General features: G+C 36.5%; 2 protein-coding genes across 2 annotated transcripts; both read left to right on the top strand.

The window, feature by feature from the left end:
• Positions 1-1,976: 1,976 nt before the first annotated feature.
• Positions 1,977-2,909, top strand: LOC126084429 (olfactory receptor 4F17-like). The gene has a single exon (XM_049899008.1). The coding sequence runs from the start codon at positions 1,977-1,979 to the stop codon at positions 2,907-2,909; it is 933 nt and encodes a 310-aa protein (XP_049754965.1).
• Positions 2,910-8,641: 5,732 nt separating this feature from the next.
• LOC126084428 (olfactory receptor 4F4) lies at positions 8,642-9,610 on the top strand. The gene has a single exon (XM_049899006.1). It carries the CDS (start codon positions 8,693-8,695, stop codon positions 9,608-9,610), a length of 918 nt encoding a protein of 305 aa, XP_049754963.1. The 5' UTR covers positions 8,642-8,692.
• Positions 9,611-27,547: the final 17,937 nt, after the last annotated feature.

Here is a 27,547-nt window from a genome sequence, read left to right as displayed (position 1 = left end):
AGGAAAAGACCAAAAGAAAAGAAAAAGGGGGAAAAGCAAAGCTGCCGCGGAGCCGGAGCCGGAGCCGTTCTCCCTCTGCCTCAGGCAATTCCAATGTTAATGAAGCCGCCTGGCAAGGGTGGGGAAGGGATCAGAGAGATAGGAAAGTAGCACCTCAGAATATAGCCAGAGTTGCTTGTCTTGCTTGGAATGACTATTATATCTGAGATTCCCACGGGGCGTGTCGCCTATGTGTGCTGGCTGTGTGGAGATTGCCCCCCGGGGATCTGGCCCACTGAAGCCGCGGTCAGATCCTCCGCTGCCAGTCCCACTACCAGCGTAAAGGTTCCCCTGCCGGGACGGTGCACTCCCGACTCCAAAATCAGTCACTGCCTCCTGGGGACTTCTCGTCCCGCCAGCCGTCGCCACACCGCCCCCGCGGACCGGCTGGGCCCCCTCCCGGAGTGAGTTCAGGGGGGTAGGGCTGGGCCCCTTGTTTGCGCCGTCAGCTCCCCTGGGCTCTGCCCTAAATCGGGTGCCAAAGGTTACCTGACTGGAACGCTGGCTCCAGGCTCCAAAAACAATCGCTGCTTCCCCGTATTTGTTCGTTTTCCGTCTCTAAATCTGTGTTTGTTGTTCAGGGTTTGTAGATTGTTATGTACTTGATCGATTCACTTGTTTTTCCGAGTCTTTGTTGCAAGAGGGATCCGGGGTAGCATCTCCCTGGTCTGCCATCTTGGCCCCCAGAGAAAAGAACACTTTTGAAAGATTGAAAGATTATTTTAAAATCTTAAAGGATATTGAATAGTTCTAAAAATCGAAAATACCACTGCTACTTAAAATTTTAGCACTATACAATTTGTTTACTTTTATTTATTTATGTTATTTATTTATAGTATTAGAAAGAAAAATCTTTCTAATACCATTGTAAACGCTGCCATTAATGTTTATTTTAATGACTGTATTGGAGTCCATCATGCACATATACGACAATATGCATAAACCTAATGTTTGCCATTTAAATTCCTTCAAGGTTTTACCACTGTAAATAAAACCTGATGAACATTTTTTTGCTGAAAGCTTCTGTACAAACAGAATTCCAGGAGGAGTATTACTGTTCCAAAAGTTATGGATTCAAGATTCTTGATACATGATTTCAATTCTTTTTAAGGTTTGAATAGGTTTATATTTTCTCCAGTAACATACGAAAGTGTACATTTTACCCAACCTTTGCCAGTTTTGACAATAATTTTAAAACATTTTTTAACGAGAAAATAATACATCTTATTTTGTTTCTTTGATCTCTAAGGAAGCTATATATTTGATTTATATTTCTTAATTGTCTTTTCATATCATTTGCCATTTGTGTATTAGATCTTGGAACTTTTTATTGATGGGCTTGAACTCTATATTATGAAGAGACCTTTTGTCTCTCAATAGCATTTCAAATTCAAGTCTGATCCATGTGTTTGTTGACTTGGGGTAGATTGTTTTTAAGCACATGTAAGAAACAGACCTGAGAGGTGTCTTAACTGTTATTATGCATTTTTGTTCTCACTTCTACTTTTTACTTATTTTTTTCTTCTTGACTATTTTTTAAAACATTGCCTATTTTTAATTAAAAACTCTTTATATGTTTGTATAAAATTTACCAATTTTCTAGGATTTTACTTTCCTTTTAATCTTTATTCTTCTCTCGTGAATTCCTTGAGTTTATTTTGTACATACTTTTCTAACTTCTGAGTTGCTTCATTAATTTATACAGTTGAATTAAACTATTTAAGGCATGCAGCTTTGCATGCAGCTTTGGCCACACTACATTGACTTTTACACCCTGGGTTTCTCTTATTTTGTAAGTAGTCTCCTATCAATTAAAATAAAAACTTTGCTAACTACTTTAAAATGCTAAAATTTAACATTATTTTCAGTGCCTTTAAGTTGATTTCTTCCTTCTTTTCTTTCTGGTCCTTTCAGAGTCTTCCCGTCTTACTGATTCAATGGACCAAGTAAATGGCTCTGCGGTGACTGAGTTTGTATTGCTGGGACTTGCACAACCCTTGGGAATGCAGTTTTTCCTTTTTTTCATCTTCTTTTTATTCTATGTGGGAATTATCCTGGGAAACCTCTTCATTGTGTTCACAGTGATTTTCGTTCATCTACACTCTCCCATGTATATTCTGCTAGCCAACCTATCACTCATTGACCTGGGCCTTTCATCTACCACAGTTCCTAGGACGATTTCTGATCTTTTCAGTGACTGTAAAGTCATTTCCTTCCACAGCTGCATGATACAAATGTTCTTTATCCACATCATGGGAGGAGTTGAGATGGTGCTGCTCATGGTGATGGCATATGACAGATACACAGCAATCTGCAAGCCCCTTCACTATCTAATTATTATGAATCCCAAAATGTGCGTATTTTTGGTAGTGGCTGCTTGGGTCATTGGGGTGATTCATGCTGTGTCTCAGTTTGTTTTTGTCATAAACTTACCCTTCTGTGGCCCTAATAATGTAGGGAGCTACTACTGTGATTTTCCTCAGGTTATTAAACTTGCATGCATGGATACTTACCAACTAGAATTTGTGGTCACTGCCAACAGTGGCTTCATATCAATGGCCACGTTCTTTTTCTTAGCCACATTGTATATTATTCTGCTCACTGTTCGAAAACATTCTTGGAATACTTTATCCAAAGCACTCTTCACTTTGTCTGCTCACATCACTGTAGTGGGTTTGTTTTTTGCTCCTTGTATGTTTCTCTATGTGTGGCCTTTCCCTACTAAGTCATTCGATAATTTTTTTGCCATTGTGGATTTTGTCGTCACCCCTGTCTTAAGTCCTGCCATCTATACTTTAAGGAACAAAGACATGAAAGTGGCAATGAGAAAACTGAGTCAACAGGTTGCAAGTTCTAGGGAGATGGCATAATGGATTTTGTTGGGAAAAGCAAAAGATGAATTCCCTGGACCATAAAGACCTCTGTGATCACCATGAACACTATTGAATGTGTAAATTTTCACTGTTCCCTTTAAAGATCTGAGAAGTCTAAAGAAAAGGAGATATTACTCTAAGAATTTTATTTTCAGATGTTCTAACAAGTTTTGTTAATCATAAAAAATAAAGTGTTACATATTTCTATCTAACCTATGGCCCTAAATTATAGTTTACCAGCAGTAACTACCTTAAATTTTCATGTGGTTTTATATATATGTATACACACACATATACACACACACATTACATATGATTTAGCTTTATATTTATGTTTTCGGAAACCAGTAAATATCTCTTATGGAAATTTTGTAGATACAATGGATAAAATATGGGTTTATATAAACCAGCAGACATTAAAATTGAGGAAGAAACAATTCTCATCCTAAGAGTACTTTATTAGATTAATAGGAAGCTCAATACAGTTACAAGAATTAAGTATCGTTTTCAGTCTTTGATATGTCAATGTATTTTGTACAATATTTTTGTAGAGAAAGTCTCTAGTATTTGCATTATGCAAAATTTGATTATGTGCCACTTTTCCAACAGTATGATTCTATTTCCCTTTTACTCTTCCTCAAAACATTTCTTCAAGTATTTCTCAAGAATAGATGATTAATTATAAAATATCACTTACAATTCCAAAATTAATGAAGGGACTTATTTCCTACAGGGGGTAACCCATTAATATTTCAAAAGCATGTATAATGAGTCTGCTCTTAAGCTCCTCAGCTGAACAATACCTTTCAGGTAAATTCTGGAAATCCTGGTGGTATAGAAGGACAAGTTGAAGATCACATGGATGTATTTCTATGATTAATTTAAAAACACTAATTGCGGCGACTCAGCTCAATTTTAACTACTGTATGGAAATAAACACTGCTCAATAAGTAATAAGAACTGTTATTTTCTTGTCATTGGTCAAGGTTTTCTCCTACATTATCTCCACAAATTAGCATCAATGTTTTAAGCCAGTCCCTTCTTATGAAACCTAAAGCACTATTATTTATTGTCTTGTTGAACTTATCAGAATTTTATTTTACAACTTTTTTTTATCTTATTTGTTTTAATATATTACTTAAAAATTCACCTTTAGACTCAGCGAGATAAAATATCTAAGTGGGACAAAAAAGTTAAGGCAATAGCCCTTAAGAAGTTGCCGTGTGTTTCCTTTAATGGCCAAGGGAAAACTACTGAGACTATAAGAGTTAGTCTCAATACTCAAAGCTCAGGCTGGCTATTCCCAGATCTCTTCAACTGCAGTTGGTCACTTTCATGAAAGGCTTTTAATTAACCAAATGGTCTACTAAGGAAGCTGGTTCGTACAGATTTTTCTCTTGGATTTATTATGAATCAAGAGACAGCACAAATAACAAGAATATCTGCACTCCTCTTTACTCTGAAAATTGTCGTACTCTATTCCAGTTATGAAGGAGGTAAGTGGAATGACGTAACTGAAACATACTAGCAGAACTAAACAAATTGGAGCATTTAACTGACAAAGAGATGCTTCTATTAGTAGGAACCCATTCTGCAGAATTCAATTGCATGTTTATCTTCAGGAAAAATGGAAAGACTCTGCGAAGGTGACTTAAATACTTGGACGATTTAATATGAATAATGTTACCAAGGATAGCCCTTGCTGTAAGTGTCACACTAGGAACAATTGTTGGATCCTTCTCCTGAGTCTCCTGGGGTAACTACTTGTTGCTCTCCATTTGGGAATCATTTTCCCCTAAACCAGGACTCTCTTTCTTACCTCCTTCCCTCCTTTCTGCTACCATAATAAATCTGATTTGGGACATTCCTTTCACATAAAAGTGCAAATCATTGTATCAGAGCTGCAGGAATTTGGGAATATTTTTTATCTAATTATTTCATTTAAAAACAGAAAAACTAAAGCCCAAGGATTTTGAATGACATGCTCAACATGGCATAGTGAATTTGTGTTACAACCCAAGTCTCCTAACTTCTATCTGAGTGAGACTTATACTTAATTTGTTTTATTTTTAAAGAGAGGTGAAAAAAAATGTTTAAGGCAAACACACAACATTCTAAGGTCTGGATTTCAAGCATGCAGAAGGATTTTCTTATTCATTTATGGCTGCCTTTTCATGGTTACTACAACCAATGAATAAGATTCTGTAGAACTCCTTTAATAAGCCTAAATGTAATGCTTAACTTAGAATCAGTAAAAGTCTTTTAAAACTTTTTGAATCATTATTTGAAGTCAGAGATGAGCTTTGAAAGGATTATGGTGGTGAAGGGTCCCCTGTAGTCCAGGATCTCATGTCCTTCATCTATCCTTAGCAGCATATACTCAGGAGATGAGATGATTTAATCAAGCAAGAAATTCCTTTTGCTGAAGAAAATCATTCCTAAATTTTTACTTTCTACCATGTTAGAAAGTCTTTTTGCTGCAGGTCAGACCCTTGGATCAACAATCATCCTTGGTATATTTCCTGTGAAGATCTAACAGTCAAGTTTGTCCTTCTCTCTCAGTGACATGAAATGGTATCACACTAGGAAATCTTGAAGGCCAAATCTAAATTGCATACTTTGATTCTAAAGAAATAGCTCAACGAATCAGTCATGCCAAACATCACCTTGCAATAGGAATCTCATCCTCTTTATAATCAATGCTTAGTATGATTATATTTATTACTGTGCTAAGCAGAAGAGAAGTAAAACCAGCGTTCACGATTTATTATTACACTTCTCTTTATACTTGAGAAGAAACTTGGAATCCCTAAATTGAGCTCAGTAATAAGACTCAGGATAATGAGAAGAAAAGTATAATTTCCAAGGGACATGGAATCAATGTGATTATGAAGTAGAGAAAACAAATAATACTATTCTTCCAAGAAATTTGGCAAGAGTAAACCTCTATTCATGTTTCACCTGGAATTATATCCCAAAATTTCTACATCTTTCTTTTACATTTACTTATCCATTAATTCCTATGCTATTCTAAAGTATTCTCATGGCCATGCTTCCCCTTAAGGGTATCACTCTATTTTCAACTTCGCTGCAAAACTTCTTCAAAGAGTTACTCTTATTTTCTTGCCTCAATACACAATTGAAATTGGCTCTCCAACTCATGCCCAAAAGCCACTTTTCAGGTCCTCGCCTAACAGAAAGCAACCTACAAGGATGCCCCAACAATACTTCTATATGTCTAGACAATTACCATCATCATTCTCTACCTCCTTTCAAATTTATCCCTGCTCCTAAAAGTGATCTGTTTATTGCATGTTGCTATAGTAGTGTTTGTTATAATTACTATCAGAGCTAAAGTCATCCAACCCAATGCTCCTAATCACTCAGAATAAAACCATTAGAATCACTTTTATTCATCTCTCATATCCTGTTGACAAATTCACTGTTATTAAAAAAAAATTACCCTTGAGCATCAAGTCTATCCCGGCTCATTGCGACCCCATGTGTGTCAGAGTAGAACTGTGCTCCACAGGGTTCTCAATGACTGATTTTTCAGAAGTAGATCTCCGGGGCTTTTTCTGAGGTGCATGACAGTACAAACAGCTAATGCACTTGGCTGCTAACCAAAAGGTTGGAGGTTCGATTCCACCTAGAGGAAAATCAACTCAATGGCAACTGGTTTTCTGTTATTACTACCTTAATAATTGCTATTATATACTAACCACTTCGTATGTGCTGAAACTTTATATGCACAGTAACATTCAATCTTCCCATCTTTCCTATGAACTAGTGCTATTACTACCCTTTTTTTTTTATCGGATGTGGAATTAAGACTAAAAGAGGTTAAGTAACCTGACCAAGGTCATCAGCTGAAGTATCTATACCCATGACTTGAACTCTGGCCACCTAGCACACGAATTCATATCTGAACCATTATAATGCTTTATTTGATGGGCCCTCACAAATCCTCTCTTATCCCTTTCCTACTCATACAACCACAGCCTACAGCTTATTAATTCTTGTTAGGCTTAACTTTATTTCCAGTCTCCTCCTTTTCCAAGTCAAATTGAGGCCAGAGTTAATTTATTGAATAATTGCTCATGGTTTTTTAATAGTTCAAGTCCTCATAAAACACAAATTCCTTAGGAGGCTTTCCAGAATCCCTTTCCAATTTCTCTCCTATTAAACCCCTAACGCTTTCTCCCAAGAACACTTTATTACATTTTCCTCATTTCACATTTGAATTTCCCAAATTCTACCTTTTTCTCACATTTTTAATTGCATTTTCCTGCTATTCTATTTTTTCATTGTTCTATTTTTCATCTTTCATTTTATTTTGGCATAATGTTTTTCCCTAAACATTTTAATATCACCCAATGGTAATTACAAATGCCATCCTCTAGAAGGCCTTATGACTCCTAGGTTCTCTTTTAGAATCATCATAAACTTAAAATTTCCCTAATGCTTAATCTCTAGAGAAGTGTCTTAGAAGTGTTTCTACCCAAGCTTTTGAAAGACTATGACAATTATTTTGGAGGTGTGACCCTTCCTCATCCTCCATAGAGTGTCAGAGTAGTAGAAATTCTGATCTAATACATGTATTTTAAATACAAGTAAACAAAGGGATACAGGGAACTGAAATTCAATCACATTTTGAGTGCTATTTCTAGCATACAAATAAAATTTTTTAATGATTATTGGGGTACTACAATCTCTCTATGAACCAGAAGGTGATAAATCTTACTACTAATAATTAGCTAAATCTATTGAACACTTACTAAATAGAAAATACTCTGAAACAGACACATTATCTTGTTTGAAAGTCATAAAAATCGTAAGAGGTGGGTATAATTATTAACCACATTTACAAAATGATAAAATACCCCTTAAACAGGATGACTAAAGCATGCAAAGTCCACAGACTACACACAAAACTCATGCACTATATTGTTCTCATATAGCAGAGGTATAAAATAAGACTTTGTTTTAGTTTGATAGAGAAAGGGTTTTCAACAGCCATACACAAAAATTATTGTGATGGACTACTAGACTACTAAGAATACTTTTGCAGAAACACATCCATAAATTGCTTTTGTTGTACTGACATCTGGTCCTTAGAGAACATACTCTCTATTTGGCAAGAAGGACCTATACAAGATCACACTTGTATATATTTAAGATTTATGTGCTACAGAATAAATTGTTTTGGAATTCATTAAAAAAGGAGATAAATGTAGGCTGATGTTATTTATAGGCTTAATCTGGCAGACAGCACCGCATGAACAGAGCTATTTTGTTAAGAATAAATCCAGCATAAGCGTTGACACTAAGAAGGCTTGGATAACTGGACTCTAAGGCACAAACAGGGCAGTAAAATCAAAACCAAACCTTTGCCGTCAAGTCAATTCTGACTCATAACAACCCTACAGGACAGAGCAGAACTGCCCCAAAGGCTTTCTAAGGGGCGCCTGGGGGATTCAAACTGCTGACCTTTTGGTTAGTAGCCGTATCTCTTAACCACTGTGCTACCAGGGTTTCCAACAGCGCAGTAGTGAAGGTTAAAATGGTGAGTTTAGATTTTGTGATTTTGAAAGCTTTTATGCAATAAACCATAGAAAATCATTATAAGAGCGATACAAAATGGTAGAGATACATACAAAAGAATGTTACGAGATTTTGAATTTGCATATAATAATTCTGACTTCCTCCTTATCCTCTTCTCCAAGGTAACTGCAGAGGCTACTTTCTGGAATGAATCAATAAGCAAAACGAATCACTCCATGGTGACCGAGTTTATTTTTCTGGGGCTCTCCAATTCTCAGGAACTCCAGGTTTTCCTATTTGTATTCTTCTTTGTATTCTATGTAGGAATTGTGTTAGGAAACCTTCTCATTGTCATAACTGTGGCTTCTGACTCCCACCTTCACTCTCCCATGTACTTCCTGCTGGCCAACCTCTCACTCATTGATCTATGTCTGTCTTCAGTCACAGCCCCCAAGATGACTGTTGATTTTTTCAGTAAGCGTAAAGTCATCTCTTTCAAGGGCTGCCTTGGTCAGATATTTCTCCTTCACTTCTTTGGTGGGGGTGAGCTGGTGATCCTTATAGCTATGGCTTTTGACAGATACATAGCAATCTGTAAACCCCTGCACTACACCACAATTATGTGTGGCCATGTATGTGTGGGCATTGTTGCTGCTGCTTGGGGAATTGGCTTCCTCCACTCAGTGAGTCAGTTGGCCTTTGCAGTGAACTTACCCTTTTGTGGCCCCAATGAGGTGGACAGCTTTTACTGTGACCTTCCCAGGGTCATAAAACTCGCCTGCACAGACACCTACAGGTTAGATATCATGGTCATTGCTAACAGTGGCGTGCTCACTGTGTGTTCTTTTGTTCTCCTAATCATCTCCTATACTATCATTCTAGTGACTATCCAGCACCACCCTTCAGACAGGTCATCCAAGGCTCTGTCCACTTTGACTGCTCACATCATAGTAGTTCTTTTGTTCTTTGGACCATGTATCTTTATTTATGCCTGGCCATTCCCTATCGAGGCATTAGATAAATTCCTTGCTGTGTTTTGCTCTGTGGTCACTCCTCTCTTGAATCCAATAATATATACACTGCGGAACAAAGACATGAGAGCTGCAATGAGACGGCTGAGAAAACGGACTATGAATTGTAGGATAAAATCTTAGATCTTCCATATTTGTGAGACTAGTCTGAGATAATGACATAATGTAAAGTTGGTAAAGTACTTAGTAAAGCTCATGACAATTGTATATTCCTTTCCTTTACCATGTAGCAAATGTCACACAACTTTCACATACACTGCCTCAATTTATCATCAAATAACCTTGTACTTCATATTTCTGGATACAGATGCAAAGTTAACACCATGCTTTCAAAATATTATCTCACCTAATTCTCAGAAAAACAAGAGTATTTGTGCCTTCTTGGGCGGTGTTGAGGGTAAGAGGAAAAGACAAAATCCAACCTGGCTTATAAATGGTTTTAAAACTTTATTTGACTCATTTTGCATAAAAACATCAAGGAAGCAACCACCTAATGCCTAGCCCAAAAATATGTTTAGTAATAAGGATACATGTAAGTCAATTTAAAAGGTTAAAAAAAAGCCTCCCATTTTAACAATTTATAGCTCACCTCCTATCAATATAACAATCCACAATTAATGAGTGCTTTATGAACAAAAAAAAAAAAATTTTTTTTTTTTTTTTATGAACAGTGATGGGAAGAGGGAGTCTGGCATGTGAAATGTGCCTTGTAGGCAACTGACATCCTGTAATAGCAACTGCTCATAAGCAGTGAAAAGTATTTAGAAGGATCCAGGTATCTCAACATGTTGTCATGAAGTATATCATTTGGATCCATCCATGTCATCTTTCAGAGCACGAGCTTTGAAATCGGAGAAAGTCAGGTTCAACTCTATTTACTCCTTACTAGTCATGACTGGAAACCCTGGTGGCATAGTGGATCAGTGCTATGGTTGTTAACCAAAAGGTTGACAGTTCAAATCCACGAGGGGCTCCTTGGAAACTCTATGAGGCAGTTCTACCCTGTCCTATAGGGTCGGTATGAGTCAGAAACGACTAGATGGCAGTGGGTGTTTTTGAGTTAGTCATGACTGTGAGCACATTATTTAACTTTCATAAGCTTCAGTTTCCACAGCTGTGAAAAGGAGATATGAACTGTGTGTGATTATTATGAGGAATAATGAGACGGATATAAATCACATAGCACATTTTGTGACATATATTCAGCACTCAATATATAGGTATTCTCATTATTGCTATTATTTAAATCCTATATATTAATACAAAGCCAAAAGTACTCAATCTTTTTTTTTTTTTTTTTACCTCAACATGCTTGGGTAATATGATACATCACAATCATTAACAGATAATCATTTGGAATATTGTAGATATAAGTGAGCATGTGTATGTTTATGTTCAAGCCTATACTCATGCACTCATTAGGAACTGTTCTGCCATATGATGTGAAGAACAGATTCAGTATCTTTTTTCTCATATTGTTATCCAGTTACTCTACTATCATATTAATATGTCCTTCATTTTCCTGCTGATCTGTGATACTGTCTTAGGGGCTCTACCATCCTAGAGAGTATGCTAAAAATTTGGGATAGGAGTAGAGGGAAATATAGGTTGAAAAAGAGCTTGACCAGTAATTCTGATAAATCTCTCTTCATTGCGAATAACTAACAGTCAAAAAATAACATTAAATATTCTAAGTGAAAAGATTGCAATTTGTCAAAGTGTCACTTGAATTGATAAGGAATTAAAATTATGTTTAACTGAAAAAGGCAGGACATATTAATATGATAGTGGAGTTACTGCATAGTGATATGGGAAAAATGTATTGGATATATTCTTCACATCACATGCCAAGAAATTTTATAAAATAATTTAAAGCTCTAAACCTTAAAAAAAAAAAAAAAAAAACTATACAAATATTGAAAGCAAGAGTTAATGTCTTTATAATCCATACATATGGAAAAACTGATGATATAAAATTAATTTTTTAAATGCATGGCAAAATCTGCAGAAAAGAAGATATAGGAGATGCTAGGAGAAAATATTACAACTGACATTACAAAGTTTACAAAGTTTAATAGCCCTGATATAAAGAGTTTCTAAAAATTTAGACAAAAAATAACAACCTAATGAAAAAAACGGGCACAAGATATGAACTTATAGTTCATAGAAAAGTTCATAAGGCAAATGAGCCTTAAATACATTAAAAGATGTTCAAGCTCTTTCATGTTAAGATATATGCAAAGTAAAACTTACTGAAATATCATTTCTGACAGAATAGCAAAATTCTCAAAATTTAATAATACAATCTGCTGGTGAAACTGTAGAAAAAGAGACACTCTCATGCATTCTTGGTAGGAATAAAAATGGCACAACCTCTTGGCAATATCTAGCAAATTTTCACATGCTATTAACTTTTGTAAACCCTGGTGGTACAGTGGTTAAGAGCTACAGCAGTTTGAATCCACCAGACACTCCTTGGAAACTCTATGGGGCAGTTCTAATCTGTCCTGTAGGGTCGCTGTGAGTCAGAATCGACTTGACAGCAATGGTATTTTTTTTTTTTTGGTATTAACTTTTACCAATCCACTTGTTCCATTTCTATCCCAAAGATACATTGGCAAAAATACAAAATTATCAGTGCACAAGGCTACTCAATAAAGCACTGTTTTTACTAGTAAAAGACTGAAAAACACTCAAATGACCATCAGTAGGAACTACTTGTCCTAAGTTATACACAGTGCAGTACTAAGCAGCTATAAGAACAAACCAAGATTGGAAACCTATGTTCACAAAAACCTGCACATGATTGTTTGTAGCTGATTTATTCATTAGTGCCAAAATTGGAAGGAACCAAGATATCCTTCAATAGGTGAATTGATAAACTAATAGTAATACATTCATACATTGTAGCATTATACAGCAATAAAAAAAAAATGAGCTATCAAGATATGGAGGAAATTTAAATGCATATTTCTAAGCGAAAGAAGCCAGTCTGAAAATGCTACCTACAACTATACAACATTCTTACAGAGCCAAAACTATAGAGAGAGGAAAAAGATCAGTTATTGCCACAGGTATAGGGGGCTGAAGAAAAAGATGAATGGATGGAACACAGGGCATGTGTAGGGCAGTGAAACTATCCTGGATGGTACTATAATGGTGGACACATGGCATTATATACCCATGGGATGTAAAACACAAAGAGTGAACCCTACCATAAAGTAATGACTACAGTTTATAATAATATATTAATATTGATTCATCAACTCTAACAAATGTATTACGTAAATATAAGACATTAGTAATAGAAGAAACAGCACTAAGGGAGAAGAGAGGTATATGGGAATTTTCTGTACTTTCTGTGCAATATTACTGTAAACCTAAAACTGCTCCTAAAATGTTGTTTTTGTTAGGTGCCATCAAGTCAGTCCAACTCATAGCAACCCTGTGTACAGCAGAACAAAATGCTGCCTGGTCCTGCTCCATCCTCACAATCATTGCGATATTTGAACTGGCTGTTGCAGCCACCATGTCAATACATCTTGTTGGGGTCTTCCTCTTTTTCATTGACCCTCTACTTTACCAAGCATTATGTCCTTCTTCAGGGACTGGTCCCTCCTGATAACATGTCCAAAGTACATGAGACAAAGTCTCGCCATCCTCTCTTCTAAAGAGCATTCTGGCTGGATTTCTTCCAAGACAGGTTTGTTCATTCTTCTGGTAGTCCATGGTATATTCAATATATTTCACCAATACCATAATTTGAAGGCATCAATTCTTTTTTGTTCTTCCTTATTTGTTATCCAGCTTTGGCATGCATTTGAGGCAACGGAAAATATCAAGGCTTGCATCAGGTGCACATTAGTCCTCAAAGTGACATCTTTGATTTTTAACACGTTACAGAGGTCTTTGCCCAATGCAATACGTCGTTTGGTTTCTTGACTGCTGCTTCCACAAGCTTTGATTGTGGATTCAAGTAAAATGAAAGCCTTGGAAACTTCAATATTTTCTCCATTTATTGTGATGATTGCTTATTGGTCTGGCTGTGAGGATTTTTGTCTTCTTTATGTTGAGATGTAATCTATACTGAAGGCTGTAGTCTTTGATCTTCATCAGTAAGTGCTTCAAGTCTTCTTCGTTTTGAACAAGCAAGGTTGTATTATCTGTGTATCACAGGTTGTTAAGGAGTCTTCCTCCAATCCTGAGTCCCCGTTCTTCTTTATATAGTCCAGCTTCTCAGATTATTTGCTCAGCATACAGACTGAATAAGTATGCGGAAAAGACACAACCCTGACACACACCTTTTCTGATTTTAAACCACGCAGTATCCCCTTGTTCTGTGCAAATGACTGCCTCTTGGTCTATGTACAGTTTCTGCATGAGCACAATTAAATGTTCTGGAATTTGCATTCTTCACAATGTTATCCATAATTTGTTATGATTCACACGGTTGAATACCTTTACATAGTCAATAAAACACAGGTAAACATCTTTCCGGTATTCTCTGCTAGTAGCCAAGATTCATATAACATCAGCAATGATAATTCTAGTTTCATGTCCTCTTCTGAATCTGGCTTGAATTTCTGACAGTTCCCTATTGATGTAGTGCTGCAACCGTTTTTGAATTATCAGCAAAATTTTATCTGCATGTAGTATTAATGATATTGTTTGATAATTTTCACATTCTGTTGGATCACAGAAGCATTCTAAAAATAGGTCATTAACAAAAACAAAAAAACAAAATACACATCTTTTATGTAGAGAGTTTTCTAATAAGTATACTAATTTTTTTTTTAACTTCTATACCATTATATAAAGTGTGAGAGCCTATAAAGTTACCTACCGATTTTTATGTTATCAATGGCTCTGAGACAATCAAGGCGGTTTGGACAAGGGCAAGGTATCTAATACAGACCAAAAGATCAGAAGAGAGACAGAGAAAGAAACTGAGATATATTCGAAAACATAAGAAACAGCTAGGAATTGAGGAACCAACATGCTGTAGGAAGAAAAGCTCATTTGGAGGAGAAAAACACCCTGCATACCATTTTTTCCCAAGGGGCATTTCTCAATTACTGGCCATCTCATCTGGCTAAGAAGACAACAATCAAGAGTTTAGGGTTGCCGAGGCAACATGGACATGAGAAGCCAAGATTTTCAAGTGAAGGGAGATTCAGAGAAGAAAGTTAGATTCCTTGTAGCAATATTTTTCTCAAGGCATTTGTCAATTCTTAATTCAGAAAGGAGTTTTCAGCAGTCTCATAATGCTGAACATATATCCCAGCAAAGCTAAGATACAAATCACTGGGTTCATTAATATTATTCAATCTGTCCAACAGAAATAGCTTCTAGTAAGGATATCGTGATGGTTAATTGTATGTGTCAACTTGGCTAGGCTACTATGCCCAATTGTTTGGTCAAACACTTGTCTATATGTTGCTATGAAGATATATACATGTGAAAGAAGCAATCAAGAAATTAAATGATACATTGCATTGGGCAAATCTGCTGCAAAAGTCCTCTTTCAAGTGTTAAAAAGCAAAGATGTCACATTAAGGATTAATTTGCGCCTGACCCAAGCCATGGTGTTTTCAATTGCCTCAAATACATACAAAAGCAGGACATTAAATAAAGAAGACCGAAGAAGAATTGATACCTTTGAATTATGGTGTTGGTGAAGAATATTGAATATACCATGGACTGCCAGAAGAACGAACAAATCTATCTTGGAAGAAGTACAGCCAGAATGCTCCTTAGAAATAAGGATGACAAGACTTCATCTCACACACTTTGGACATGTTATCAGAAGGGACCAGTCCCTGGAGAAAGACATCATGCTTGGTAAAGCAGAGGCCCAGTTGACCTTAAGTATTGCCCACAATGTGTGTGAGCCTCATTCAATCAATTAAAGACCTTAAGAGAAAAAACAGATTTCCCAAAGGAGAAGAACACTGCCTCAAGACAGTAACATTGACATACTGTCAGTTTCCAGCCTGCCCACCTGACCTGCTGATTTGAAAGGCAAGACTGTTGGAGTTTCCAGGCTGTCACCTGACCAATGGATTTTGGACTTCCTAGCCCCCACAATCACATGAGTCAATTCACAATATATATGTATATATGTATATGTATGTGTGTGTGTGTGTGTGTGTAGAAAGATAGAAGATGATAGATAGCTTATGGGTTCTGTTTCTCTGGAGAACACTCACTAACACAAATATTGATTTTTGTAACCTGTTAATATAAAAACTATCAGAAAAATCTCAAGCAAAATACAAGGACCTCCTCATACCCAGATTAACCACCTGTTCATTTTCTTTTCTCTTTATAGATATGCATATAGAGATACAAAATGAGATATAAAGATACATGGGACCATTAGAGAGTTAACTTGGAAGCATTCTGCCCACTTACCCATAAACACTATAATGAGTATTTTTTAAGGAAAATGGCATTCTCTTACATAATCATGGCATAGTCAAAATTAGAAGACTGCCAATGATATAATATTATTAAATCCACAATTCACATTTCAGTTTTACCCATTATCCTTATAATGTCTCTATTGATTGTTGGGTTTGGGGTTTGTTTGTTTGTTTTTCTGTATAGAACTCAGTCTGGGATTGTGTTTTGCCTCTGCTTGTCATGCCTCCTTGGTTTTCTTTAATGTAGAACAACTAATGAAAATTATCTTTTACGAAATTGATTTTTCTTAAGATTACAATTATTTAATAGAATGTACCTCAGTTTTACCAGTTCTTGTCAAGTTCATTCTGACTTATGGCAACTCCATGTATGTCAGGGTAGGACTGTGCTCCCTGGAGTTTTTTCAGTGGCTAGTCTTTCAGAAGTAGCTTGCCAAGCCTTTCTTCCAAGGAGCCTCTGGGTGAACTCGAATCTCCAGTCTTTCAGTTAGCAGCCTCTTACACCACCCAGGGGCAGGGCTGTATCCTTTCACCTTGCTTATTCAATCTGTATACTAAACAAATAATCTGAGAAGCTGATTCATGTAACTGCAAAAGCTGATGAACCAAGATTGACATGTTAGACAGCAGGCCACTGGCTCATGAGCTGCAGAGCCCAACAAATCCAAGACTGGCAGGTACAACAGCAGGCTGCTGGCTCACAGGCTGTGGGAGCTGACAAATCCCAAGCCTGGCAGGCAATGTAGCAGGTAGCTGGCTCAGGTCCCAAGAACCATAGGTCAGATGATGTCAAGCCAGATGCAGGATCCAGAACAAGGAAACAAGCTCTGCCAGGACATCCATACATATATTGGATGCAGCCCACACCCCCACAGAAACACCCCTTACAACTGATTGGCTGGTGGGATTTTATCACATCATGGAGGATGACTACATTATTGCATAACTTCCAAATTACATCATTACATAACTGCCAAATCACTGAAAATCATGGCTCAGCCAAGTTGAGACACAGTCTTAACCATCACAGCATTTATCTTACCCCATCTCTCCTCTCATTTGTTTAATCTCTTTTATATCTCAAAAGAGATAGACTCAAGATACACCCTGCACTAACCCTGCCTCACTAACATAACAAAGACAACCCATTTCCAAATGGGATTATAACCAGAGGCATAGAGGTTAGAATTTACAACACACATTTTGGGGGGACATACTCCAATCCGTAACAGTAGATAGGGATTTGTAAGGAGGAAATAAAATCATTAACACTGGTAAATGATATCATTGTTTATAAAGAAATCCAAAATGTTTTATATATAAATTATTAGAAATAATAGAAGAAGTTAGCAAAGTGGTTGGATATAAGACTAACATGCAAAATACAGTTGCATTATCAGGTAGCAAAAGTAAAAAATCAGAAAGCTGATATAAAAGAAAACACAACTGACTATATAAATGAAAATATCCAGTAATGAAAACGTAAACAAGGCATATTACATATTTCTATAGGGTAAGATACAAATATTTCAAAGCTATAAAGGAAGACCTAAATAAATATGGAGATAAACTGAGTTCATGGATATTGTAAAGACATCTGTTTCCTTCAATGTTATTTATAGATTGGTGCAATCCATTCAAAATCACAAGGTCTTTCATGGAACATAAGATGATTATAAAACACCAAAACCAAACCCGTTGCTGTTGAGTTGATTCTGACTCATAGCGAACCTACAGGGCAGAGCAGAACTGCCCCAGATGGTTTCCAAGGAGCAGCTCGTGGATTCGAACTTCCAACCTTTTGGTTAGGAGATGTAGCACTTAACCACTGTACATCCAGGGCTCCAAGATAATTACAGAATGTACATAAAAGAATAAAATATCAAGAACAGCCAGAACACTTCTGCAAAAGAATAAGATAATTTGCCCCGTCTTTCAATTGGACTTATTATAAAACTATGGAAATTAAGACAGTGGGAACAAGGACAGTATAGAGACCAATGAAATAGTATAGAGAGCCCTGAAACCAACTATTGCATGTGTGAAACTACAACAAATTTCAAAATGGCATGTAGAAAAAGAAGTAACTTCTCAATAAATGGAAATAGTAAAAATAGTTACGCATATGGAAAAAAATGAAATTGCATTTTACCATACACTTGCATACCAAAATTAATTCCTGTCAAACTAAGGAATTAAATGTCATAAACAAAACTTTCTAACATTCAAGTTCTGACTGGTCCTAGAGTAATGGCAGCCACTTCAATATAAATCTGTATGATTAAAAAGGAGCACAAATAAAACCACAAATAACCATGCTCTGGCATTACTAGGAGACAAAGAATACTAACAATTTTAAATATCTGTGTGTACAGAAATAAACAACAAATTCCAACAGAGTTACTATATTTGGAACTTCCACCACCACTGCAAGCTTATGGGTACAAAGAGAAGTAGGGAGCCACAAGAGATTCCAAGGAAAGAATAAAGAGTTCTGGAGGTCATAGTATCTACCAAAAGAGTATGTCTGTTATTACGTGCTAAAATAGTTGGAATATGGTTATTTTCCTAATACTACTCTGATAACAGAGAACATACCTTTCTTCTCCAAAAAAAAAAAAAAAAAAATTTTTTTCTTCTCTAGTGCACATTAAATGAATGTTCACAAATTTGATCATATATTAGTTCTCAAAGAAAACTCAGTGCATTTCACAAAGTGGAAAATTTACAAAAAGCACTATCTAATAAAAATGCAGTAAAACTAGAAATTAAAAAGGAAACTGAAAAACAAAAGACCCTTCCATCTGGGAACATAAAAACCTGCTGTTAAATAACACTAGGGTAAAAGGGAAATACAAACAAAAAACCAAGATTTTCTGAAAATTATTAAAACTGTACACAGCACAATATATAAGCTATAGTTAAAGCAGCTATCCAAGGAAAATTCATAGCCTTAAACATATGTATTGATAAAAATGAAAGAATTAAAGATGATTTAAATTGCCAACTCAAAAAGTTAAAAGGAAAAGAAAAAAGTAACTTAAAAGAAAGTACAAGGAAGAAAACAAATTAGGTAAAAGTAGCCATTAATGAAACAAGGAACTTGAAATCAGAAGGATGAATCAGTAAACCAAAAATCTTATTTTTAAAAAAGAATCTATGAAGTAGACAAATGAATAGCTAATTTGATCATGAATAAAGACAAAGCAAAAAATTTAATAAGAAATGAAAAATAAGAAACTATAATCAACATTTTAAAAACAATGTTGCATATACCTATGCAAATAAATTTGAAAAGCTAAATAAAATGAACAAACTTCTAGGAAAATACGATTTAGTACAATTGACTCCAACAGAGATACAAAACTTAAATAGACCACTTTCCATTGGAAAAAAAGAGAAAGTTATCAGGGAATTAGCACACACACACAGAGGCAGATGGTCTCACAGGGGAATGTTACCAAACCTTTAGAAATTAGATAGTTGGAAACACTGGTGGCGTAGTTAAGGCATAGTTAAGGCTGTTAACCAAAAGGTCGGCATTTTGAATCCATCAGGCGCTTCTTGGAAAGTGTATGGGGCAGTGCTACTCTGTCCTACAGGGTCACTATGTGTCAGAATCGGCTCAACAGCAACAGGTATGGCTTTTTTTTAATGCAACAATAGTTGTAACAATGGGCTCAAACATACCAACAATTGTGAGGATGGCGTGGTGCAGAACCAGAAATATTTCAGTCTGTTATACCTAAGGTTGCCATGAGTCAGAGCCCATTCAAAGGCAACCAATAAGGATGCAACAAAAATTGTTTCAAAGTATTGAAATGAAGGAATACTTTCAAATTATTTTTTATGAAACTAGTGAAACATTGTACCTAAGCCTAATAAAGACACCACAAAAAGATTACAGATATTACTCATGAATTTCAAGGTAAAATTCCTAAATAAGTGCATACACTCCATTTCTCACACCATACATAGGAATAAATGGTAAACAGATCTCAGATATAAATGTGAGACATCAAAATATATAAATAATAGAAAAAAAATGGGTGAATTCCTAAAAACTCTGGTTCTAAGGGAAAGGCTTCTATGACACTAAATTCAGATGCATTTTTTTTATAAATGATTAATTTGACTATCCAAATAATAAAAAAAAAATTGCAACCCCCAACAAAAAAAAAGATGAAAATTCAAAATACAAAGATAAATTAAGAGCAAATATTTGCAACATATGTCACAGATAAAGGACTAATAATACAAATATATAAAGAACACTTAAAATTGAGAAAGGAAGACTAGAAAGAAGGTAGTTTTTTTAGTGGCCAAAAACAATAACCAATTTCCAAAATAGATATAAAAATTTTCCTTAAACATAAAAAATTGCTCTACCTCGCTTATAATAAGGACAATGCAAATCAAAATCACAATGAGATACCATTTGTCACATATCAAATTAGCAAAAATTCAAAAGCTTCACAATACACCCTTAGAGAGACTCTAGTCTCTGATGGGAATGCAAAATAGTTCAGCGCCCATGCAAGAGTATTTAGTAAAACCTAGCAAAACCACATATGCATTAGTGTTTGACTCTATAATTCTTCTTTTAGGAGATACACCACCAAAAATATGAAATTACATATACAATATAATTGTGATTGAAAAATATTGGAAACAATATATATGTGAAAGTACTGGAGATACAGGTTGAGTAAGCTATGAAACATACACATGATGCAGCTGTTTAAAAAAAACTTAAAAACTATGAATTGAATTGAAATGATCTCATAAGTAAAAAATATGAAGTGAAAAAGTATGCACAGTACTCTACTTTTGTGTAAGAAAGAAAAGATTAAAATATTAATAAAATTGGCTCATTTTTTCAAAAAAGAAGCCCAGAAAAGATACACCATAAACTGATGACATATATTCTATGAGAAGTGGGAGGGAATGCAATGGAAAGGGTATAGGAAAAAGTGGCATTACTCTAAAATATCATTATGCATAATTTTGACTTTTTAGCCATGTTAATCTTTTACATATTCAAAAATAAAAATTAAGCCAGTGAAGATAAGTTTTTGAAAGACTCTAAAACAGAATGCAAATATATTTCAAAAAATAGCATAACCAAACTGAAGTTAAAAAGAACCAGCTAACCAAGCTTTGAACATAATATTTTGACTACATACCATCCCCATAAAAAATGTAAGTACTGCAAGATAATTGCTAAATCTTAGCATTAAACCAAACCAAAAAACCAAACCCACTGCCATCGATTCCAACTCATAGTGACCCTATTAGATTTGTTTTTTTATAGCAGTATAAATATTGCAATGTTGAAACAATTTTGTGTGGATCATAGGATTAAGCAAATGAATAAATATATTTATATTGTCAGGACTCAGAATTTTCATCATGGAAGAAAAGAAATATGAATATGGAATGGGGAAGGCAAGAAGAACCCCATTAGGTTGGATTAGAATACAAATTCTCTCTTTCTTCCTCTCTCTCCTCTCTACGCAAAATAGTTCAAGCCCCATGGAACAGTATTGGGCAAAATCTAACAAAATTATATATACATTAGTCTTTGACTCTATAATTTTTCTTTTAGGAATTTTGGCTGGAGATTTACCACCAAAAATATGAAATTACACATACAATATTATATGTCTCTCCCTCTCTCTTTCTCAGACAGATTCTTCATAAAGAAGTCTCAGAGATAAAGGAAGAATTCAAATGACCAAAGACAAATTTGAGAAAAAAGCATTAACAGCTGCTGCTATCAGAAAGGGAAACATAATTATGCCTTTCATTGAATGAACACAACATCATCTATAATCTTACCAAATGGGGATCCAATATGTCTGATCAAACCTCTGGATCCTGCTGCCATCTGCATACAATACAGAAGTCAGCAGAAATGTTGAATTACCTCATAAGTTTGAAATCAACAAAATCCAGACAGTTGGAAATTAAGAATCAAAGACCTACATTCTTCAACAAATAAATTGTTAAGGAAAATAAAAGGATGGAGGGAAACCTGTACATTAGAAGATACTTAGAAGACATGTCAGATGAAAAAAATAGACAAGGCCATACAGTGTTTTGAAATGCACATTAGCAAAACAAAGTTTAAAATATACAAGGGGGGCCAACATGGCACTGTAGACAGATGCACTATACCGTCCCTCTGCAGCAAAGACTGGCAAAACTAAACAAAACAGATGCCAATGTCAATTCTGGAACCCTAAGCACCAAATGAAGGGATAAATAACTAAATCAAAGACTGAATGGAAGAAGAAACTGAAAGGAAACAGAGATAAAGGAGAGATACAGAGTAGAAGTCCCCTGCCAACTAACACAGCACAGCATCGCCATCTTGGAGCACAGGCAGCAATGATGCCAGACAGGGAATACAGGAAGGCAACTTCACAGAGCTCCCAAGAGTAGACAGAGCACCCAGTAACCAGAGAAACACACTTTCCCGGTATTCACCCTTTCGCCCCATATGCCACACCTCTTCTCCTTCCCACTGGGCCATGCCCTGTTGCCTTAGCTAGACAGTCAGGGGCCCACCGCCAGCCTGGGTCTGCCCTGCTCCAACCTGCCTGCTCCTGCTGTGCTACTTTTTTCCCTTTCTTCTTTTTCTTTCTCCCTCCCACTTAGCCCCATACACTACCTTCACCCCTTCCCACTGGGCCACGCTGCACCTCCTTGGCTAGAGTGCCACTGTTCCACCACCACCCTGGGTCTGACCTGCTCCACCTGCTGGCTCCCTCTGTGCCATTTTCTTTTTCTTTCTTCCTTTTCTTTCTCCCTCCCACCTAGCCTCGTACCCCACTTCTACCCCTTCCCACCAGGCCATGCCATGCCACGTTGGCTGGAGAGTCACCACTACATGGAACCTACCCTGTCCCCACCCACCAACTCCCACCGCACATTTTTTTTCTTTGTTTTTGATTCTTCCTTCTCTTCTCCTTCCCACATAGCTGCATATGCCACCTCTACCCCTTCCCACTGGCCTCCACCACACCACTATGGCTAGAGAGCCACTGGCAGTTGGTCTCCCCAATCCGCCATGCCCTTACCTGCTGGCTCCTGCCCTGCCACCATTTTTTTTTTTAATCTTTCCTCCTTTACTTTCTCTCTCCCTTCTAACCCTGTACATCACCTCCTCCCATTTCCACTGGAACCTGCCATTCTGTTGCAGCTAGACAGCAACTGGTACACTGGCCTGCCACTGTCCCCAATCCGCCCCACCCCAACCTGTGGTCCCTACCATGCCACCATATTATATCTTTTTTTTTTCTTTCTTTACTTTCCATCCTTTCTCCCTCCCACCTAGTCTAGTACATCACATCCCTTCCCTTGCTACCAGCCCCAGGGTCGACCCTGCCATGACTCGCCAACATCTACTTCATTTCTTTATTCTGTTTATAATTTTCTTACTTTCTCCCTCCCACCTACTCCCATATGTGATCTCCCCCTCCCCTTACTGCCAGGCCACACTGAGCCACCTCAGATAGAGAGCCACTGGCCCACCATTGCCTTGGGTCTGCCCCACCCCCACCTGCAGCTGCCACCACACTGCCATTTTTAATTTTTCTTCTTTCTTTTTTTTGCCTTCTCACCTAGGCCATTATGTCACTATCTTTCCCTTTCCACCAACACCCGGGTCCAGTCTGCTCCAACTCACCAATCACTACCACACCATTTTTTTTCTTTTTTCTTTCTAACTTCTTTTTCACCCTCCCACCTAGCCCAGTATGACGCCTTGCCCCACTTCCTGCCTGACCCTGCCACACAACTGAGGACAGAGTGCTACTGGCACACCAACCTGCCCCCACCCACTGGCCCCCACCATGCCACCATTTTTTTTCTTTCTTTCTTTTCTTTCTCTCCCTCACCCAGTCCCCTACGCCACCACCTTTCCCACTGGTCATCTCTGTGCCACCATGCTAGAGTGTACCCGGTGCTCAGGCCTGCTGCCACACCAGGCCAGCACTGTCCCTCCAATTCTGCCACTTGACTAGCTGCTGAACCATGGGAAGTGAGCCGATACCACTCCGCATTCAACACCCACGCCTATCAGCCTAGGGGCTGTGAACATTCCCACACTGTTGGACCAACATCAGTAGCCAGACAGCACCCACCAATTCTGCCATCAGCCACCTCACCAAACAAGTGTAAGCAAAGTAGGCTCAAACTGTCTACTCCTGCCCTGCACACTAGGACAAGGTGCTGAGCATTATCGTGCCTCTAGACAAGCAAACATCAAAGCATGCCTGGCCCATCCACTCTGACATGTCAAAACAAAACAAAGAAGCAGGATGAAACAGATGAACACACAATCAATCAATAGATAAAATGGCACCTTAATGTCTCAGAGACAGAAGGAAATATCAAAACGTAAAAAAGCAGGACAAGATGACTCCAGGAAGTGACTAAATTAAAGAGTCAGATGGCCTTCCGGTAGAAGAAAAGGCAGTGGAACCACCTGATATAGAATTCAAAGTATTAATATTTAGGGCTGTCCAAGAGATCAAGGACAACAAAAATGAAAAACAAGGAAAAATAGACAAAATCATAGAAAATACAGACAAAACCAATGAAAATATAGCCAAAATCAAAGAAAACACAAAGCAATAGGCAAATTAAGGAAAATACTACAAGACCAAACCTTAAAAACAAATAAACAATTAGAAATCATACAAAAATAGCAACTAGAAATCCAAAAGATAAAAAAAAGAAATTTCAGAAATGAACAACTGAATAGGTTTTAGGAGCAAATTTGAAACAATGGAAGACAGAATCCGAGACTGAAGAAAAAACCATGGATGCCAATTTGTTTGAGGAAAAATCAGAGAAAAGAATGATGAAAAATGAAAAAAAAACAGAAATTATATGGGACGCAATCAGAAGGAAAACGTTAAGCATAATCGGAGTTCCAGAACAAGGAAAGAAAATGGAAAGCACAGAGAAGACTGTTGAAGATTTGCTGGCAGAAAACTCCCCAGACATCATGAAAGATGAAAAGCTGACCATCCAAGAAGTGCAACAAACCCTGTATAGGACAGGCCCTAAAAGAAAGTCACCATGTCATAATTACACATGCCAAAACCAAAGACAAAGTATCCTGAGAGCAGCTCTAGGAAAATGAAAAGTCATTTACAAAGGGGAAACAATGAGACTAAACTCTGATTAATCAGTAGAAATTATGAAGGCAGGAAGGCTATGGGATGACATGTATAAAACCTTGAAAGAAAAAAAACTGCTAATCAAGAATAATGTGATGCAAAACTCTCTCTAAAATATGATAGTGAAATGAGGACATTTCCAAATAAACAGAAATAAAGGGAATTCATAAAAATCAACCAAGCTTGATAAAATATTAAAGACAGTCCTTCAAATTTTTTTTTTTTTTTCGGTTAGAGAACCAAGAACATCAGACAACAACTGGAGTCTAGGACACAGACCATCATCCAGATACCAAGCTAGATAAAGAACTCTCTATAATAAGCTAAAACACTTAAAACAGAAAAACGGAGATATCAATCAGTAAATGATGATATCAAAACAACAAAAGGGGGAATAAGTGATGTAAGTATAGAAATGTCAAATGGAGAGGAAGTCAAGGCGCTATCAAGTAAAAAAAGACTGGTTCAAACTTAGGAAGATAAGGGTAAATTTCAAGGTAACCACAAAAAAGTTAACAAACCTATACATCAAAAGAAAAAAAATAAAATAAAATCTCAGTAAACACAAAATCTGTAATAACAAAAGAAAAGAAAATCCACAGACAAAAGGAATTGTGCACAGGAAAGTAAGAGGACCAAAGAAAACAACAGCACCACACACACACACACACACAAAAAACACAACAAAATTACAGCAATACACTCATAAAAAAACAATAATCACACTGAAAGCAAATGGCTTAAATGCACCTGTAAAGAGACAGAGAATGGCAAATTGGATAAAAAAGCATGACCCATCAACCTGTTGTCTACAAGAGACACATCTTAGATACAAAGACATAAATATATTTCAAAACAAAGGACAGAAAAAAACATACAGAGAAAACAGTAACCACAAAAGGGCAGTAGTGGCAATACCAACCACAAATAAAATAGTCTTGAAGAAAAAAATCCACCATAAAAGACAAGGAAGGACATTATGCAATGATTAAAAAGGACAGTCCACCAAGAAGACATACCACTAATAAATATCTAGGTACCCAACAAAAGGGCTCCAAAATACATAAAACAAACTCTAACAGCACTGAAAAGAGAAATAGACGGTTCCACAATAATGGTTGGAGATTTCAACACACCACTCTCTAGGAAGAAACACAACAGAGTTACAGAAGATCAAAAGGCCAAAATCAACCAACTTGACCTCATAGACATATACAGAACACTCCGCCCAACAGCTGCAAAGTATACATTCTTTTCCAACACACATGGAACATTATCCACAATAGACCAAATTTTAGGTAACAAGCAATCCTCAGTAAAATGCAAAACATCAAAATAATACAAAGCATTCTCTCTGATAACAACACCATGGAAGTAGAAATCAATAACAGGAAGTGCAATGAAAAAATATTAAATACATGGACACTTAAAAACAAATGGATAACAGAAGAAATCAAAGAAGGAACAAAATATTCCTAGAATCAAATGAGAATGAAAACACATAATGAGAATGAATTCCTAGAATCAAAAAAGAATGGCACACAGCAGAGGCAGTGCTCAAAGGTCAATTTATAGCAAAAAACACACATATCAAAAAAGAATGTGCCAAATTCAAAATATTAGCCCTATAGCAAATAGAAAGAGAACAGCAAAAGAAGCCCACAGTCGCCAGAAGAAAGGAAAAAATAAAGATTAGAAATAAATGAAATAGAAAACAGAAAAACAATACAATAAAGAAGACCAAATGTTGAAAAGATCAACAAAATCGACAAATCACTGGCCAAACCGACAAAAGAAAAACAGAAAGGAAGCAAATAAATTAAAAAAGAAATGAGACAGGGGACATTACAACAGACCCAGCTGAAATAAAAAGGATCATAACAGAATACTATGAAAAGTTGTACTCCAGCGAATTTTAGAATTGAGAGAAAATCGACAAATTTCTAGAAGCACACTACCTACCTAAACTAACACAAGCTAAAACACAAAATCTGAACAAATGCATAACAAGAGAAAAGATTAAAGAGGTTAAAAAAAAAAAAAAAAACTCTCAACTATAGAGCCCAGATGGCTTCACAGGAGAATACTACAAAACATTCAGGCAAGAGTTCACACCAGTACTACTCCAACTATTTCAGGGCACAAAAAAAAAAAAAAAAAAGGAATACTCCTGAATTCATTCTATGAAGCCATAATAACCCTGATACCAAAGCCAGGCAAACCTAACTGAAACCTGTTGTCATTGAGCCGATTCCAGCTAAATAGCAACCATATAAGACAGAGTAGAACTGCCCCATAGGGTTTCCAAGAAGCAGCTGGTGGATTTCAACTGCTGACCTTTTGATTAACAGCCAAGCTCTTAACCACTGCGCCAAAAAAAAACTATAAAAAAAATAAAATTACAAACCACTATCTCTCATGATTACAGATGCAAAAATTCT

This window comes from Elephas maximus, chromosome 10, assembly GCF_024166365.1.
Source record: "Elephas maximus indicus isolate mEleMax1 chromosome 10, mEleMax1 primary haplotype, whole genome shotgun sequence".
NCBI lineage: Eukaryota > Metazoa > Chordata > Mammalia > Proboscidea > Elephantidae > Elephas > Elephas maximus.
This window is presented reverse-complemented; position numbering and strand designations above follow the sequence as displayed.

Bases quoted from the DNA above. Each gene is read 5' to 3' on its own strand.
- LOC126084429 (XM_049899008.1), top strand. From the start codon at position 1,977: ATGGACCAAGTAAATGGCTCTGCGGTGACTGAGTTTGTATTGCTGGGA.
- LOC126084428 (XM_049899006.1), top strand. From the start codon at position 8,693: ATGGTGACCGAGTTTATTTTTCTGGGGCTCTCCAATTCTCAGGAACTC.